Source organism: Xiphophorus hellerii, chromosome 8, assembly GCF_003331165.1.
Source record: "Xiphophorus hellerii strain 12219 chromosome 8, Xiphophorus_hellerii-4.1, whole genome shotgun sequence".
In the NCBI taxonomy this organism is placed as follows: domain Eukaryota; kingdom Metazoa; phylum Chordata; class Actinopteri; order Cyprinodontiformes; family Poeciliidae; genus Xiphophorus; species Xiphophorus hellerii.
Window position 1 is genome coordinate 13,053,127 of NC_045679.1, and position 18,976 is coordinate 13,072,102.

At 35.9% G+C, this 18,976-nt stretch overlaps 1 protein-coding gene across 2 annotated transcripts in view; it reads right to left on the bottom strand.

Annotated features, from left to right (window-relative positions):
• slc27a4 (solute carrier family 27 member 4) overlaps window positions 1-14,034 on the bottom strand; it is a 28,797-nt gene extending 14,763 nt beyond the window's left edge. Inside the window, exons 1-2 of one of the 2 annotated variants that reach the window (XM_032569685.1) lie at window positions 13,827-14,034; window positions 478-639 (exon numbers count right to left, since the gene is read on the bottom strand). In XM_032569685.1, coding sequence (XP_032425576.1) covers window positions 478-639; window positions 13,827-13,909 — 245 coding nt within the window. In that variant the 5' untranslated portion in view covers window positions 13,910-14,034. Of the gene's footprint in view, window positions 1-477; window positions 640-4,476; window positions 4,856-13,826 lie in introns of those variants that run through there. The other variant, XM_032569683.1, reaches the window with a different exon arrangement.
• Window positions 14,035-18,976: the final 4,942 nt, after the last annotated feature.

An 18,976-nucleotide genomic window follows, 5' to 3' on the forward strand; every position in this document is an offset into this window, starting at 1 on the left:
TATAAGAAAACAAAATAAAATAAAGGACTGTGAATACTCTTGGAAGGGCCTGTGAAGGAATCAATTATCAAAACGGCACTTTGCAATTATGTCCTGACAGAGAGAAATGAGAAGTTTATGTTATCTGAATAATTAATGTGATATCTTGATATCTATAAATCACTACCGCTAGATTAAAATGTATAATTTTATGAGACAAATTTTCAAAAGAGAAACATTTCTAACTTGTAAAATATTTTTATTAAAGGACAATTGATATTACTTTATATCAGAGAATTTTCCTCTGGTTTAAACAAGCAAGCCCTAAATATAATTCTTGTTCTATTATTTTACATGTTTTAAAGCTGCAGTGAATGATTATTATCTATACAGGGGCTGTTAAAGGTCGGTAGCAGAAATTCCAATTCTGTGTTGTAAAATATCAAAACGTGGTATAATTGAATACATTTGACATATGAATATATATTTTATGCTTACTGTAGATCTCTGCCAATTGTTTTGACAACAATATCCAGAAAGCTCCATCCTCCACTTCCAAGGTAGAAGATCAGGATGGCTGGAAGAACCTGGTACCAAGGCAGGCCCACCAGCAGCCTCAACACAAACAGCAGGACTGTGCAACATGCCAGACGCATCATCCTGAGGGGAAACACACACACACCTATATATAACTACAAATCAGAATCTTTTCAAGCCAAGCATTAGACCACTTACACAAATACTGCTAGCAGAGTATGTACACAAGAAGGGTTTTTTGAGTATGCGCTGCCATAGCGCCAAAGAATGTTATCGACTGTGATTCTGTTTACACATCCTGTGCCAAGTTTGAACTACTAACTAAGGCTTGGTGTACACACTCCTTTACAAAAGTATTTTTATCTCTCAAATTTTTTCACATTTCTCACAAACTTCTATATATACAGTATAATACAGTACAGACCAAAAGTTTGGACACACCTTTTAATTCAATGAGTTTCCTTTATTTTCATGACTATTGACATTGTAGATTCACACTGAAGGCATAAAAACTATGAATAACACATGTGGAAATATGCACTAAACAAAAAAGTGTAAAACAACTGAAAATACCCCTTATATTCTAGTTTCTTCAAAGTAGCAACCTTTTGCTGTGATTACTTCTTTGCACACACTCTGCATTTTCTTGATGAGCTTCAAGAGGTAGTCACCTGAAATGGTTTTCACTTCATAGGTGTGCCCTGTCAGGTTAATAAGTGGGATTTCTTGCCTTATAAATAGTCATGAAAATAAAGAAAACCCATTGAATTAGAAAGGTGTGTCCAAACTTTTGGTCTGTAGGCTACTGTATATACTGTATATATACAGAGCAACACAGTACTGCTTAATAGAAGAAAAACCATGCATGACTTAAACATTTTGCACAAAACAAATCCTTAAGTGTGGCATGCAATACTGTTATTATTGGAGTTGTACTCTGTATCAATACTTTTAGAACCATCTACCAAGTAGGTTACTAAAAAGGTTAATACAAATGGATGGCAAAAGTCTTCAGTCTGGTGCTTTGATCTCAATTTGCCCTTTTTTGAAGAACTATTTTGTTCAGAGATTTTATAATCAATTTTATTTGTTGTTTCTGTTGTTTTGTTTATTTAATTTGAATATTTAAAATCTCTTCCAGTTCCAGTGTTAAATGTTTATTAGAATTTAAAGTTTATTGATCTTTGACAGTATGTTCTTGCATTATTATGCTATTAACATTATATTATTTGAAAACGGTCTCAAAACAGCAAAATTATCGTTTATCACATAACTCCTGGGATCATTTATCGTCCAGCAAAATCTTTTATTGTGACAGGCCTAAGAAACCATTCTTACAGAAGCGTCCAAACATTACAATGCCGCCACCACCATGTTTCAGCATGGTGCATTTGGATGATGTGAAACATTAGTTTTCTGATACATGAAAAGGTTTAATTTTTCTCTAATCTGACCAGAGAACCTTATTTCACATGTTTACTTGTACTTGTCAAGAACATGTACAAAAGTCCTTGATTTTTCACAAACTGAACACAGGACTTCTTAGAGTTTTTCTTTAACCCTCCTGTTATGTTCCGGGTCAAATTGACCCGTTTTAAAATTTACAAATTAAAAAAAAAAATAGAAGCATTTTTTTTGCATGAAACGTTTTCTATTTGTCTTAATAGGTGCACTCTAGACATAAGTTGAAAATTTATTCATTTTACACATTTGTACCAAACCCTAGGTCTACTTTTTACATCGATACTGTTCGGGTCAATTTGACCCGGCAGTCAGGTTAAAGTGCAAAAAAAGATTTTAAAATGTCCAATTCTATATGTTTCCTTGCAGTTATGAACCATATTTCACCACACACACACTCACACACACACACACGCAACCACACACACACAAGCCCACTTTCTCACTATTCTCTTTACTTCACTAGGAAACTGCGAGAAAGCAGGTGTTCACACAACCTTTGACGGGAATCTTTTCTGTTCCTGTGGACAAACTCCACCCACTCTGAGTGACACTCAGCAGAAGTGGAGAAAAACATAAATACTCTCTGCATGACTCATTTATCTTGATTTTAATCAGCGGGTCAATTTGACCCAGAACAGTATGTGTGTCTCAAGTTCAATTATAAAGATCACCCTTTGGTAAAAAAAAAAAGTATAATATAAAATAATTTACCAAAGGTCAACTTCAAGGAAATTATTGTTTTTTTGTGTCTAGGTTTTTTTCAGTGGACATTAAAAATCTAAATTCCATTTTTTATGTCCAAATGAGTAAATGAGCAGGTTGTCGTCATTGATCCTTAATTTCTGAGAAATAATAAAACATCATTGCACAAATATTGATTGAAATGGTTAGTATTGGAGTTAATAATCAGATACAAAAATGTTTTGGAGGAATTTTTTGGTTTCTGACACTATTGCATGATTAAACACTCCCTGGGTCAAATTGACCCACGAACATTTTTGCTGTACCCTAGAAACGAACATAACAGGAGGGTTAACAATGGTTTTTTAATCTTGCTCTTCCATAAAGGCCAGATTCTTAAATGCATGACTACAAGCTGACTTCTCGAGATTCTCCTTCTTAAGCTGTCAGTCACTGAACTCTTTGCTGTTCCCATTAATGATCCCATTGCCTGGTCAGTTCATTCAATTGTTAAGCAACAGATTCATTCTATTCACTGATTAGAAGACTTCTGAAGGCAAATAATTGCTCTTGATTTCATTTAGGCATGAGAAAAAGGGGGCATTTGTCCTATATTTAACTACATCCATCTTCCCTTAGACTTCATTATGCCACCACCATCAACAACATTCACAGTGGTGATGGTGTGTTCAGTATTATATGTAGTGTTGGTTTATCCGCGACATTTTGCATCATAATAAATTCTAGCAAGACATCATAATGAATGGTTAGTGAAATTTGCTTGTGTAGAAATAAAATAAACTATTAAACGAAATACACAGCTTCCTGAAAAAATCATTTACTTTTCTCTTGCAGCTGAGAAACATTTAAGACCTTGAGGAAACCCTATTTAAACACAAAGCATCTGAAGTGTTACTGATGTTAGTGGCTACGGCTACTTGGTAGCAAGGAAAGGAGATCTGTCTGTAAATATTACATCCCTGCTTATAAGAAATTTACCAGCCCTAGTCTCCTCTCTTAATCGCCCTTAAAAGAAGACCGTACATTCAGTGATAGCTTGCTTTCTTGCTTCAAAATTGTGATTGTGTTCTTTTCCAACATGTGGCTGCGATTGTGATTTTCATCGCTAAGCCGAAATATAAAACCTAAACAAGCTCCGTGTCATACCCTAATTTTACTTCGCTATTAATAACGGATGGGATTTGAAAGTGATTCAAAATCACAAATGACAGAAAGGCAGCAGCAGCCACATGACGGACAGAGACAAAAGCTTCATCATCCCCCGTCGCTGAACCCGGAAATTTAAAGGCGCGGAGCATCATATTGCGGTGGGGGCTCTGGTACGGAGAGGAAGGCTCAGCCCACTGCTGGTAACCTCTCTAACCAGATGCCATGTGCGCTTCAGATACGGCCTTCATTTCTGAGCCGGTTGGTTTGTGTTTATTGTATTGTAACAAGATGAGGCTCATCGTGGTGATGGGCTTTTCTACACTGGCAGGATGCGCTGCGTAACGTGTGCGCCTCTGCTTAAGGAAGCGGATGGACAGCACGACAGCAGCAGCTGTATCTTTCATGATGAACAGGCATGCGGTCTCTATATGCATAATTTACCTTTTAAGGATCTAAAGCTGCCTGAAATTACAGATCAGAGTGAACCCTTTGATTCATATAAGTGGGTCAATCGCTCATAATACCGAGAAAGTGTCAGGAATATCTTCCTTTCTTCCAGGGAATAAAAACCTGACCACCAATCCGCGTAGTTGGCGCACACCAAGCCCCTAGTTGTGGTACAGGGATGAGGATTTTTTTACGTACCTTGCCCCCTTCCTCTCACTGCTACGGCATGTAGGTGCTCAGCGATCCGAATGTGAAACTCGTTGTGGGAGATTCCACCTTGATCGGCTTACAGGCCAGCCTGGTCGCTCCCTCCGGCTGGATAGAGATTCAGACAAACGCACCCAGGCAGCCGCTCGCACTGGGCTCTCCTCCTGTGGTCAACCCCGCAACGACCTCCCGCTGCTGCTGCTGCTGCTGAGAAAATGCCCGAGCGATACGCGTCGACTTTGACCCTACGATCATCATCAGGATCACAATAATTTATAATATCCTTCGATTCATTGTAACCGGTGAGTTCACAAGCAGGCGTAATTCAAATGACCTTATAATTTTCTAAGAGGAGCCCGCCCACCTCAGTCAGCGTCAAATCAGTGAATCAGGAATAAACGCTGACAGACGGCTTGAGCGGACCAATAGAGAGAGAGAGAGATGGTATTACGTCTCGTCCGGGAGAGGTGGGGTTTGCTGCGGTGTGGGAGAGGAAATGCGGCTCTGCTTGTTGGCCCGGCAGGCTAGGGGTCTGCTCCTTTTTGGCTCGCCGGCGTGCGGGATGAGTTTATCACTGCCGTTTACAGGAAAAAAGTGGCAGGCGACAGGTTGACACTACAAAACCTGCTTTTACACACTCAAATTGCAACAGACTGAAGCTGGTGTATGTTCATTTTATTAAAATTTACATTTATTATTTATTTATTTTTTTACATTTTTGTTAAAACTGTCACTGTCATGACAGTATGATAGGAGACAGACAAAGAGCTAGTATCTACTACTAACAATATATACTATGTTTACTTTTTCTTTAATGTAAAACGTACTCTTGGAGTAGGGTTTCTATTCTTTCAAAACTCATAAGTCGAAAGTCATGTTAAATCCACAGGGATTATTCATAATAAAGAATCATGTTATGTCAGCATTTATCATGCAAGTCAAGTCAAAGTAGGTGTACTGGATGTTAAGCCAGTGGAGACCATCTGGAATACGCCCATACGCTCATTTCTCATGGTGTACACCATCTGTCCACCCAGTGCATCCGCTATATTCTCTGGCTTTCAAATGGTGAGGACCCAAACAGGCCAGCCCACACAGCCGTCTCCACCCGGTAATGACAAGACCGTAACAGTGTAAAATGAGTCCTGCTTCACCATGCTCTGCTCCACTCAATTACTACTGCACTGTCAACAAAAGAGGCCAACAGATTAGCAAGGAATGAGGCAGGGCAGGATGTTGAAATGTGCTAATTAGAAGAACCAGTTTCTCCCCCTTTATAGACCTTTAACCTGGAAATTTTCAAACTGGCAAAATGCTGATCTGATTGCAATCTCAGACGGTTATTGGAAAAGTGCTGTTATTTTTAAAGCTTGCCTCTACTGTTGTACTTTTATTATAAAATGTACACTTTAAATTAAACACAGCTAGGTAAGAAACTACCAATATTTACTATAGAACTGCATGAAATAAAAGGTTGGTAAAAAGAGCTTTGATGAAAAATGTAGCTAATTCTGCTTATTGTGCATTTGGGTCAATTACATCACAAGAGACAAGAACCAAGCTCATTTGTAAACGGAATGAGCAAGAGATATGAACAATTTTAACATGAGTTTTAAAGTGATGGGAAAGAAGAATTTAACTCTGATGACCGCCAAGCTATGCTTGATACTGCAGTGATGATAAAGCTAAACTGTGACAATGATCGTCTTCAGCTTCTTAACTGGTACAGATTTATTTAATTTGCTACTTGATTTTTTTGTGTGCTTATTACTTGCTCAATGAGTAATCAGTGACATGTTGGAATTTAAAAAAACATCCTAAATAAACACATTGATGGCACCGGGTGGTTTTGTTTGTGTTATAAATTGAGTATTTGGCCACTTACAAATTTCCTTTGTTTTTGCTTTTTTAATATATTTAAATGTTTAATGTTATTAAATACAATTTAGGGTTTAAAATCTGGATTAATTGTTTCATGACTAATTGGGTATTGAAATAATTGTCAGCTAATCAAATAATCGTTAACTGGAGAGACTCCAAACTATGCTATTTGCTGAAAAAAAACATATCCAGAGCAGTAATTAAGCCTAACTGTACAAAACTAACGACATTTTCCACTCAAGATAAAATAAAATAATCAACAGATCATTATAGATGTCATGTAAGCAGAAGGGGCTGAGCTTTTCACATGTTAATGCTAGAAGTATTTTTTTTTTTAACTGCAGATGAATAGATTGCTTTAAATGATCAATTGTACACTAAATAAATACCAACTGCATTTTGGAAATACAATGTTTGTTTTCTTATTTAAAAAATTTATTGATTTATTTATTTGCAATTATTAATGCATTTCCAACATTGTATAAAACAGGCTTAAGTGATTAAATTAAAAATCTGCAGAATGTGCCACTTTTTTATCCAATCAATCATCAAAATAATTGACGGTTTAGTTAATAGCAGCACTAATACATTTTAGTAGAAAACAGTAACCTATAAGGAGTAGCTATCAAGTGACTATTGTATTTAAGAGAAAAAAAAATCATGTAACGCTATTTTAAATTATGAATTAACTGTGATTAATCACATTTTTTGTCCAAAGGGTTATTTCATATAACTACAAACCGATTAAACCGAGATTTTCCAGATTTTCAAGCCTCGATTTGATTTTACAAAACCATTAGCGCAAGTTACCATGGCGATTTATTCTGTGCAGCTAGCCTGCTCCAGACCAGGCTTAGTTAATCCTGAAGCCTTATTTGTTCCATCAGCGATTACACCGGTCAGAAACCAATGTGTTTTGTCCGTGATTCCGTTTTCTTATCTGTCTGTTATGGTCTTTCTATCACCCTGCATTAAAACATCACTCAGCTTGGTATTCAGTCTAGTAACATCATCTGATGCTGTTAGAAATAAGAAAATAACTTCAGTTTTGGCATATACTAAACAATAGCCAGTTTAAATTACACAATATTTTAAACACGCACATAAACATACCTTTTGTTTTCATCAAGGGGATTGCCAATAAGAAAAATGTATAAACTCCGTTTTTTTGCGGGTAATTAAGCATTCAATCAATCGATCCATTATGTCGCGGCAGTTTCCTTTGCGTAACGCGCTTCAATTCCTCAAAATCCTTCATCAAACGATGATGTTTGTTTGGTGTGAGGTATGGCGTACGCAATTTAACCGACGTAGCATCAGTGAATCTGATCGATATCATGGTCAGCTGAAGAAATTGGTGGACGCACATTTACCTGAATGCCTGTCTTGATAAAGTCGCACCCCCTGCGCCTGGTTTGGCCTTCCTGAAACTGATAAAGCTAGAGCTGATGGTGCTATGTCAAACCTGGCTTTATCTTAAGTCCTAGATTCGCAATCCTACTTTTGAGAAACAGCCCTCAATATAACTAATTATATCACATAAACAGAACCTGTCTGACGAAGCAGGTGAAAAAAAAAACGTCTCAGAAAAAGACATTACAAGACTTAAATGATTTAGCAGATTGTAAAAAAAAAAAAAAGATTATCTAAAGTATCTCAGGCCCCACTTGTGTCAATCAACAATAGTGTTGATGACTCTATAAGAAAGAGAATTTGCACAAATAGGGTAGCATAAAGCCAAAAAAACTATTATCTGAAAAGAATAGAGGCCCATTTCATAGGACCAAGACCTTTAGAAAAATACTCTGGGGATCAAAACGTGGAATGTGCGAATGTCCAACTAGCAGCATTTCAGAAAAGAACATCATTTTGCCCATTTGACATGGTGGTGGTGGTGTGATGGTCAGGGTCTACTTCAAGCTTCAGCTCAAGTTATTTATTGTTTTTAAAATAAAAGTCTGGCCAAAGCAGACCTACAAATATAAAAATATAGGACTTATAGCTTTGTTGCAATGCAAAGCAACATGGTGGATCATTTTAACCATTTGCTTCATTGCTCTCAGCAAATTCCCAACATTGACAAGTGCTTAGTACAAGAAGGTTCACATTTTACATAACATAAAAGGAATGTGACATGTCTCCAAACACGTTGCCTAATCTAGCAAGATTGCAGAAGGTCTGTTGCAACAAAACTCTGGATCTGTACTACAACACTGTACACTCTTTAGCCATAATAAAAAAAGTAGGACACTACACAATCTTTACTTTTACGTTACCCATTTCAAATGGCTGGTTGTACTTGGCAACAAATCTAATCATTAATCATTAAACCATAAAAGTGAGCAGATCACACTGCATTTATCCCCGTCATTCAGCACAGGAACAAGCAGTATTACTCTGCAAAGAAATGATGCAGTGGTGCAATCATAAGAATATGACAAAAATAATATGAGTTTCACCTTCCAAATGATAGGTAATCTTTATTACTCACTTGAGGGACAAAATCCTGCCTGACATAAAAGACATAATAAAAGAGAAGATTAAGTTTGTGGAACTCCTCTGCTGATACCAGTTAGACAAGTTATCAATAGACAGATGAAACCACTCCCATAAGATTAAGCCTTTTCATTCAGCACATTTAGAACAACATACTTATTTTACTAGACAGCAACATGGGTTTTTTAACAGGATTGAGAATTTTGTTTATTTATTTGGGGTTACAAAAAATAACATCACTCAAACACCTAAAATAAATCTATTCAATCTTCATCTGAAGTGAGAATGCATAATAAATATCCCAAAATGACAATGCTTTGTATTGTTTATTGCACATTAGAGATTGCATCAAGAAAATTACACCAAGAACTAAAACTTTTTACAAAATCAACAAGTGACGTCACTGCAATCACGCTTCTCCAAACTTTATGCAATTCAAAGCATGAAACTAAAATTCCTTCAAGTTACAACACAACAGAACAGAACAGAACACAACAGAAATAAATTTACAATCTCACACTTTAGACCAGCTGGGGGTTGGGAAAAAAGTCTGCAATTATGCAGTAACTTGCGGTGAGCTAAACGACAGCAAGCATGTTTCCAACAACATGCATGCTGCATTCTGCCCAATTTCTCCATGCTATTACTCAGATCTCTTATTTTACATCTATTAAATTCAACTAACCCCCATCCCAAAAAACAAGAATAAAAATGATAAAGTGAAAAATTGCAAGTAATATCCCCTTTAAATAAACAGATTCTTCTTACTTTTATATTCTTTAACTGGTTTCATGAAGCATTTATGTAAGGAATTGAAAACTTTGTAAAGTTTCATTTTCAGTCATCCAGTTCAAGACCAAAGTGTGCATAGAGATCTCGCGTGGTGGTCCCCCTCAGAGCAGCTGCAAGACACACACACACCACACACAGGTTACAGGGTCAACTTGCTCCGCTCCACTTTTCAAACAATCCACTAAACACTGACCAGACCACAGCATGTGAAATCCACAGCCACTTTGAACATACGGCTTGACAAAACAAGCGTGTTAAAATGTTACCACAAGGACACGAGTTTTTCATTCTTAACCATTTAGGTACTTATTTTAATTCCTTTCAGGAGATTGCAACTGTTTGCTTTTTCGCAAATTATTTTAACACAACTTCAGCTTTAGCATTTGATAGTAAGTACAGTGACCTAACAGAGTGCACTAAAAGGATTGTAGAGGAGGATTGCTGTTATTGCTGGTTTATAATTAACCATAAATCAAGTGAAAAAAAATTAAAAGGACATCAGAAACTGAAAAAAATATTACTCAATAGTAAAACACAGTAAAAAAAAAATAATTTTCTCTATGTTCCTAAATATCCAAGATATACACTATATATATACTGTATATATGTACCCATGTACTATACATACTATATCTTAGATAGTAATGTTGATGCAACTTGCCTTCTCACACATTATTTTCCTCCAGTCTTCATTTCAACAAAAAAAAAAATGTTTGTACAGATAACAGCAAGTTTAATTGAAAACACAAACATAATCAAGCCAAAGATTAAATATAAACTTTTAAAGCAAAATAAACTAATAGAAAAGCGAGAATAGATAAAACATACTGACAGAAACTGTTTTGAGAAAATTTAGCTCTGTGAAAAACTTTGGTTAAACAAACATGGCCAAATCTCAGATAATTTTTTTTTTTTAAATAACATTGTTATTTGAGTTGCACTCCATACTTTTTTTTTTACAGAATAGGATGTTAGAAACCTCCCTCAGAGATTTTGGTCCATTTTGACATGATAGATCGCACAGTTGCTGGAAATTTTGTGGCAGTGCATCTTTGAAGCAAATCTCCCATTCTATCACACCCCAGAGGTGATCTATTAAATTTAGATCTGATGACCTTTGAAACCAAAGGAGTAAAGTAAGACCAATGTCATCTTCAAAAAGACAGTTTGAGATAATCTGAGCAATGTGACATGGTGCATTATCCTTTTTTGGTAAGCTATTAGTAAAGAAAATAAAAGTTACTTGAATTGACTTCATCCACACAACTGCTGGTCATTGGACATGTTGGACAATTTCTCTTCTTTGGACCCTTCACTAACAACCATGCCGCATTCATGCCAATTCTGATAGTCAGTTTGAATTCAGATCCAAATTCAAAGCACACCAAGTTCGTTTTTTCCCCAACAATTTTTATCTTATTCTCTTTTTGTGATCCAACTTCATGTGTACAAATGTAGCTGATACAAACTAATGAAAAAAATAATGTGTCAAAGAAAGTTTTGGTCATACCATTAAATTACCCATAAGACGCTGATAATGCCAGCATATTGAAAAATATAAATTAAAAATGTCTTGTTTAAATTATTAATGAAAAGAAACCAATAAGGACAATTGTCTTTAGAGGCTAAACAGGGCATCTTTTACTTTTCACCCTGCCCTCAAATCCCGTCCCTCTCAGTATAAGAACATACAGTACAACAGTACTCAGTGTTTAAGTGTAGACTCTTTGTGAAAGTGACAGATAGAAAGAGCAAGAAAAGGAGTGAGGGGTGAGAGAAGATAATCTGTGTTTGTATTTGTACTGCATGTGGATGTGTGACTGTATGAATATATCTATGGGGACAGAGACAGTACTTGTCTGTCAATGTGTGTGTGATGTGAAAGGCCGTCATTGTGTCAGAGGGGAAACACCACCTCCGTTGACTAAGAGGTCATTATCATCTCAACTCTTTATTGTACTTGGAATTTAAAGAGATAGGAAGCTTTTCTCTCATAAAACAGAGATAACTGGACTTTTACTACTTGTCATCAATGCAGAAGAAATTAATAAAAGGGGAATGAAAGGGAATACATTTTTATTTTCATATTAGTGGGTGAAATACAAAGATATAAACATATAGAGCAAGAGTCAAGCTGACATGTCTATGATTCACCATAGCTTCCTAATATTGTGAAAGGAGTAAACTTCACCCGCTTTGACCCTACTACATGACACTTATACACAGTATGAATACACTATTGTTTAAAAAATGGCTGTTTTAACTGTGGACTTAACATTACATAATGAAAGACTAAAGGCATAAACACATGAAAAAACTTAAGACTTAGCATTTGGAGAACCTGCCACAAGAAAACAAATGTGCATTTCTGCTGCCCTCTAATGGTTGGCTGTAGAACCGCAAAAATCAGTCCTAACTATTCACATGCGAGTAGGCAAAATTAAATGCTGATTTGCACTTTTTCTGTGACTTAGTTTCCTGTAAGGTCCCATGTGTATATTCCCATTTTTTCCAGACATCTACTTCATGGCTTGTTTTAATAGTAACAATATCACAGGATACAAAACTTGAGAATCAGGACAGCAGATAAATCTGTCCGCTTGAGAGCTCCAAAATGGAATAAATAACAGGACATTTTTGAGAAGGACTGACCCGGTGTGTGGGAGCAATGCGATCTACAAACCTGATTCACTTAATTCCATCAAACTAATATGTTTGTGCAAGGATGCATAAGAATGTTTGACCCAAGTAAATCAACTTAATATGCAATTTTACCAAATACTAAAGAAAACGTATAAACACTTAAGAAATAAATAAGAAACTTTTATCTCTTACCAATCTAGAATTTAACAGATAAAGATCAATTTGGTAAACCTAAATGACCTAGAACAGAAATAGTTAATTTAAATATTAGACAGTGAATGAAGAAAAGAAATGAATGAATCTTTCCATACAGCATAGGCAACATCTGGATTCTACTGTATATTTGATAAATGCAAACATATTTTACAGACATTTGACTTGCCCTCTTCTCTATACTTTTAATGTTTTAAAAACAAATGTGAAAATGTCTTACCGATGCGTCCCAGAAGCGACTGTCCAATATCTTTGATGTCATTGTATTCGTGCAGCTTATCTATATGCTGGTCCAACTCTTCAACTCTACAACCCCTGCAAAAACATTTAATGTTGGCCTCAAACAAAGAAATTGTTATCTGATTATTGCTACTAATGAATATTAAATTATTACAAGCGTAGAAAACACAACCTTGTGCTGAGGTATTTAATGATTAAATGTTTACATGGAAATCTATTAACTTCATGTGCTACCAAAATTTTACCAAACAATTATCATATGTCTTAGACATACCACTGAGGTTTGACCTGAGATTTATAAAATACAGAATGGAAAACACAGCTGTACTCACTCTTCCTCCAGCTGTGCGATCTCTGAATCCAGCTGCTCTTTCTTCTTCTGTAGTTCTGCAACCTCTTCTTCAGGACTCACTTTAGGGCTGTCTGGTACTTGAAGCTTTGAGGTTCAAACCCCCAAAAATAAAAACTGAATGTATGTGTGGCACAGGAAGCAAAACACTACTGAATAAGTGTTTAAAGGATGAAATGCTACTTACAGGAGATTTAAAGTGGAAATTGACCTTCTTAAACTTTGAGTATGGAGTTCTAGATTGAAAATGAATAAAAAAGTGATATATTTCACAAATAAATATTAAACGATTAAAATATATTTTTTAAACTTTTGCAACTCCCCCAACTTTAGCATTTGTGACTATTGTCAACAGGTTAAGAGATTTCATAACATTAACGTAGTCTTTTTATTTGCAACACAAAGGCTTTTAAGAACATTACTTTCTGGGTTTAATTAGACTTAGTTTTCAGCGAAACACATCAAAACAGGAACACTTTGCCTCGCTTGTGTAATTTATATATTTTTGAAACATCGTTATTCGATTGTTATTATTTAATGAGTGCTTCTTGGTGTGTTTGATTTGTTTATTGCTGCTCACAACAATAAACTCCCCAAAGACGAATAAAAATGCTACTTGTGCAACGCCTTCATAACAACAAAAATCAGAATAAAATTAATTAAGCTATGTCACACGGAACACTTAGCAACGTTAGCTCCTTTCAGAGCTAAGCTAGCTGTCAATTACCTCTTTTGTGCTTCTTTCTTGAGGTGCTTTTCCTCCCCCGTTGAGACACTGTCTGCACTGTCAACTCCTTGCTCCGTGCTCATTTTCTCTGAACTTCAAGAGAAACAATTTCATTACCGTTAATCTTTCATACAAAAACACTAACAAGAGTAACAGGTTTGCAGCTCGCGGCTAATGCTAAACAGAACCCATAGAGTTATTTGATTGGATAATGAAAGTAGAGGCGGGACTTGGAAAGCGGAAATACAGAACTCCAATCAAATTGTTTGGACATAGTTTCTTTCAAAGTCAAAATTCTAACTTTTTTTTTTTTTTTTTTAAGAAAAAAGTAAGAATATGACTTTTTTTTCTCACACCCATGAAAACCTGAGCCGTAGACCATACATTTATATATTATATTACATACTATTATATAATATAATACGCAAGATTTATATAATGTAATATTTTATGAGGTCTTTTCTGAAATGAGTGATAAAGAGTTGATTGATTTTTTTTAGTTGATCAAATTTCCAAGCAATTTCGGATCAGTAATTCATGATTTCCTAATTCTATTTGGTATTAATATGATGTGCTAGGGGAGTTCAATTAGCCTGCACAAAACAGGAAATGTGAAATAACTTTGTATTGCTACTATGCACGACGAGAAAGCTGAACGGGAAAACAATTAACTAATTGAGAACTGCAGCAAAAACTGAGAGCTTAGGGCCAGGATTTCATAGCTGAATTATTTCTTAACACACTACTGAGGGGAAAAAAATGTAAATCTAAGACAATGCTAGCACATTTCTTGATTAGTAGGACTAAAAGTTTAAACCACCAACTGTACATTTTTCTAAAAAAAAAAGAAAGTAAATTAAAAGAAATGCTATTTTTTATGTGTTTGTTTATTGCATTTGAGACTATATTACTGTTTTGTACTTTTATTTTCTTGCTTTCCATCAGATGGCGCCAAAGACCTCACTAACCTTTCTTTCACAGTGTTGAATTTTCTGACCCTTTGTCTGAGACAACAACACACTTTTCTATTAAAATTAAAGTGTAAACAAAGTCATGCCGTCAAATTTCATTATGAGCTAATCTGAACAGACCGTATTTCAGAATATCTAAGGTGTTAAGATTACTATAATGCTACAAGGGGTTATGGATTAACATAGCAAAATGTCATACTATGTAAACAAAAAAAACAAGACGCTTTGCTTTCTCCACACACCGGGGCCAAAGTCATTTTGATTCTATTCACTACCCAAGTGCAAAAGGTCAAGACGGACTGTAGAAGATTTAACCCTTAAAACATAAAAAAGAGAAGCAAAATCTAAAGTCAACAATAAGAGATTGGAGCAGGAAGAAGACCAGACATCAGGAGGAGCAGACTTGGCGCAGAGGGCATAAAATCCTGTCCATTCTATGTTATGTTCTGAATTCATTGCTTATTTATTAGTTGTTATACAGAAACAGAGAGTGCGGGGAATAAAAAATTCAGACAAGAAGCATGGCTTCTCCTCCTTTTGGAAAATGCACTACTACAGACACTGGAGGGTAATGGCTCCTGCATGCACTCGAGTATGTGTGTGTGGCGTGGAGATTTATGGAGGTGAGTTATTTCTCCCCCATCTCTGACACAGCAGTAAGAGGCATGAAGTCATAACATCACAAACCCAGAATGTCTGCCATATCCAACCTTTCTCAAACAAGAACAGAGTTGCCAAGGATTTGAATTTTGGAAAACATGAATACAACGAAAAAATATTGACTCCTTAATGTGAGTCATTAGAAACTGCAAATAAATATTAAAAGTTCTGGAGAAAAATCACAAACAATTTTGAATTGAAAGTACAAACCTTTTAGTTACAATGGCACAAGAAATCTATATCATATAAGATATGTAGTTCAGAAAATACTAGCTGGAAAAAGTGTGATGTGAAATAGATGATTAAAATATCTAGTAAAGCAACTCACACCCACTGGTAAATATGGTAGAGGAGCTGTGATGAGGTAGGCATGTTTCTCTTTCAATATATCTAAGAACCTCGGACTTTATGACATATGAAGATTTTAAATAAAAAATATTCTTGACAGTTTCAATAGGTTTTTTAAAAACATATTTGTGAGGGGGCACAATGAATATTTGGGGTCCTCCTGCTATTTCTCTCTGTCATTTCTGTTTCTTCTCACCCACCAACCTGTTGTGACATACAGCTGCAAATGCTGAGCTTCTAGAAGTGTGTTCTGGTTTAAAAGTGGTTCCTTTCCACCGTCACTGAATCCTTGTTTGCTATAAAACCCAGACTCAGTGCAATCTACTGCCTTCCTGAGACAGTTACACTTTTTACCACTTGCCATCAACAAAATCACTGAACTGTGTTATCAATTATTCAATTCAATTATTAGTCAAGATTCCTCCCTGTATTTCCTATAATTTTAGCCTTCTGACTTGTTTCTTCTGCGACAGACTGGCGACCTGTCCAGGGTGTACCCCGCCTCTCGCCTGGAACGTTAGCTGGAGATAGGCACCAGAACCCTCCCAACCCCACTATGGACAAGGGTGTTAGAAGATGGATGGACGGAGTTGTTTCTTGTGCAAGCTGGACAGTCTCTTACTGAACAGCATGCTTATAATTTATGAAAGCCCAACTACTCCTTTGTGCAGCACCCACACCACTGCTGACTAATCCAGTTAAGAAATAATAAAACAGCACAAATAAGCTGACATATTTAAGGACGAGAGACCAAAGGAGTACAAAACACCCACAGTAGGTGGACAGAAGGAGACGGAGTTAGTGTAGCTGGGTGAGATGGAGGTGAAGAGGATGATAACCAGCATGTTGTGAAATACTGATTAACATCTTAAAGGATGTCCATCCTGACTGTGTAAGTATTTCACCTCACGCCTACTTTATTTATATTCATATTATATAGACTAATATATAGAGACTAAACTTAACAATGAAAACTAAAATTAATACTCCAGCTTTTTTTGATGTACTGTTCAATAATACAAATATTCAATAAAAGCACCAGTTAAATTTAAGTGGTTGCAGGTCTTTAAACAATGGTGGCTCCATGTACTTCCTGACAGGCCACATGCATTGTTGATTTTACCTTTTACATTTTTATCACCATTTTCTGATTCATGATAAATATTGAAATTATTTATTGCCTGACGGTTGTGAAATGGGTTTTGGTATAATTTGTGAATCGACTGCCTAATTAGACAAGACCAGTCATAATGAAATGAGTATCTCCACAACCACTTACCTAATTAGATTTCACTCTCAACATATTGATCCAGCTTCACTTTTGACCTTAATTAGCTTCACTCCTTGAATCCAGGGCCATTATCAAGTGCTCACCAACAGGGGGCCAGATTTAGGAAAATGTAGGTCTCTGGGATACAGCCCAGTTTGGGTTGTCAGCATCAACAGCTTAAGTTTGCAAAATACAGCATGATGGTTAAGTACACATCAACTTGAGGGTTTTAAGGTTTTTCACTTGAAAATTTTGATTTTCTGAAGACATCAATTATGTTGTGCATTTGAAAAGCTTAAAAAACATGACACAGAAAAGTCTTCACTCATTAAAAAAAAACATCACACTAACTATGATAGATCTAAATGTTTCACATAAAGCATTCAATAAAATATATAAGGAATATTGCCTTATAATTTCACACAACAGCACAGATATATTTATTTGTTTTTTCATTGAACATCTGCTTTGTAACCATGTATTTCCTAATTTTTCTTTTTATCACAAAATAAAGCAAGAATCACAATGTTCTCTTTGTACTAAATGTCAGGTTGCTTGTCCAAAATACAAGAAGAAGCCCTCCTAAAAAGGCCTGAAGAACCTTCACAATCAGGTTCCCAGTTATCAATCTATTGCCATTTGAAATGATAAAAGTAATTTGTATGAGAAGAGCAACAAAAATGGTTTGTGTTTAGGGACCAAGATCCTCCTCCTGTATCCAAACCTGGCACACACTAAATTTGTTCAAAATGTAAAACTTGCATGAAATGCAAGTTTTACGAGGCATATATCTCAAAATAAAAGCATACAAAAACAAACAAACAAACAATAAATAGTCAAACTGCTCATTTGAGCATGTACACAAATGAATACATCTTTAAACCATATCTAAACTGGCGGCAAAAAAATCTGCTAATGAGCCAAAAACCTGAAGGAGAGGTTTGAGGAGGAATGTTAGCGGTAAATAATAGCTTGAAAATATCTGCATTAAAGGGGATTTATCATAATCAGAATGTTTTTCTATGAATGCATCTGCTCTGTCATATAAATGCCATCAGAAAATGGTTGATTATGTCTCTGACTGGCTGACCTGGGTTGGATTTTTTCTGCTTTCAGCATCCATCTGTTGTGCGCTCAATGCTATGTTCTATTTCTCATTCATGAGCTCTGACTCATCTTTCTAATAATTACATCCATTTCCGTTCTGAAATAGTTCCCCCTTTTTCTTTATATTGCATGATTACTCTCCCTCCTTCTCTGACTCATTTAGTTTATTGCCACAGTAAAGCATCCTGTTTGTATCTTTTCACTCACATTCTCTGAGTGACTATCATCTTCTCACCTCTGACAGATTTGTTTATCATCACCCTTAAGCCCCCCCAGTTCTTGGTTCTCATCCTTGACATTCAAACATGTTTAGTGTCATGACTGTCTTCTTGTTGCCTCTGGGCTGGCTGCGTTTGCATGCAGACCTCATTGCTGTTGTGGAGTTTAAAACTTGGCAGGTGCTCCTGTTTTCTCATGCCAATAATTTATGCCTTACCAAAATTAAAGAACCAGCCAAGAATGTTCCATTGGTCTTCTTCCAATAAATCTTTACCCAACATCCTTTGGAAAACACAGCAGTAGTTTTCTTGCAGTGAGCTGATAGTGTGAACAGATGTTGCTTTATTAGCTTCATGAAGAGAGATGATATTGATTTCTATTGTCTTTGGAGTTTTTTTTCTCACAAAGCTATGAAAATCAGTTAAAAACTATTGTTTTCTCTCACTGGCCCACAAGACAACAACCTTCTTTAGTCTTTATGCATTTAATATTTGTACAAGAAAATTGTGTAAGCTTTCCGCTAAACCTGCACACCTTCTTCTTGACCTTTTGTCAAGTTACAATCATAAACCTCT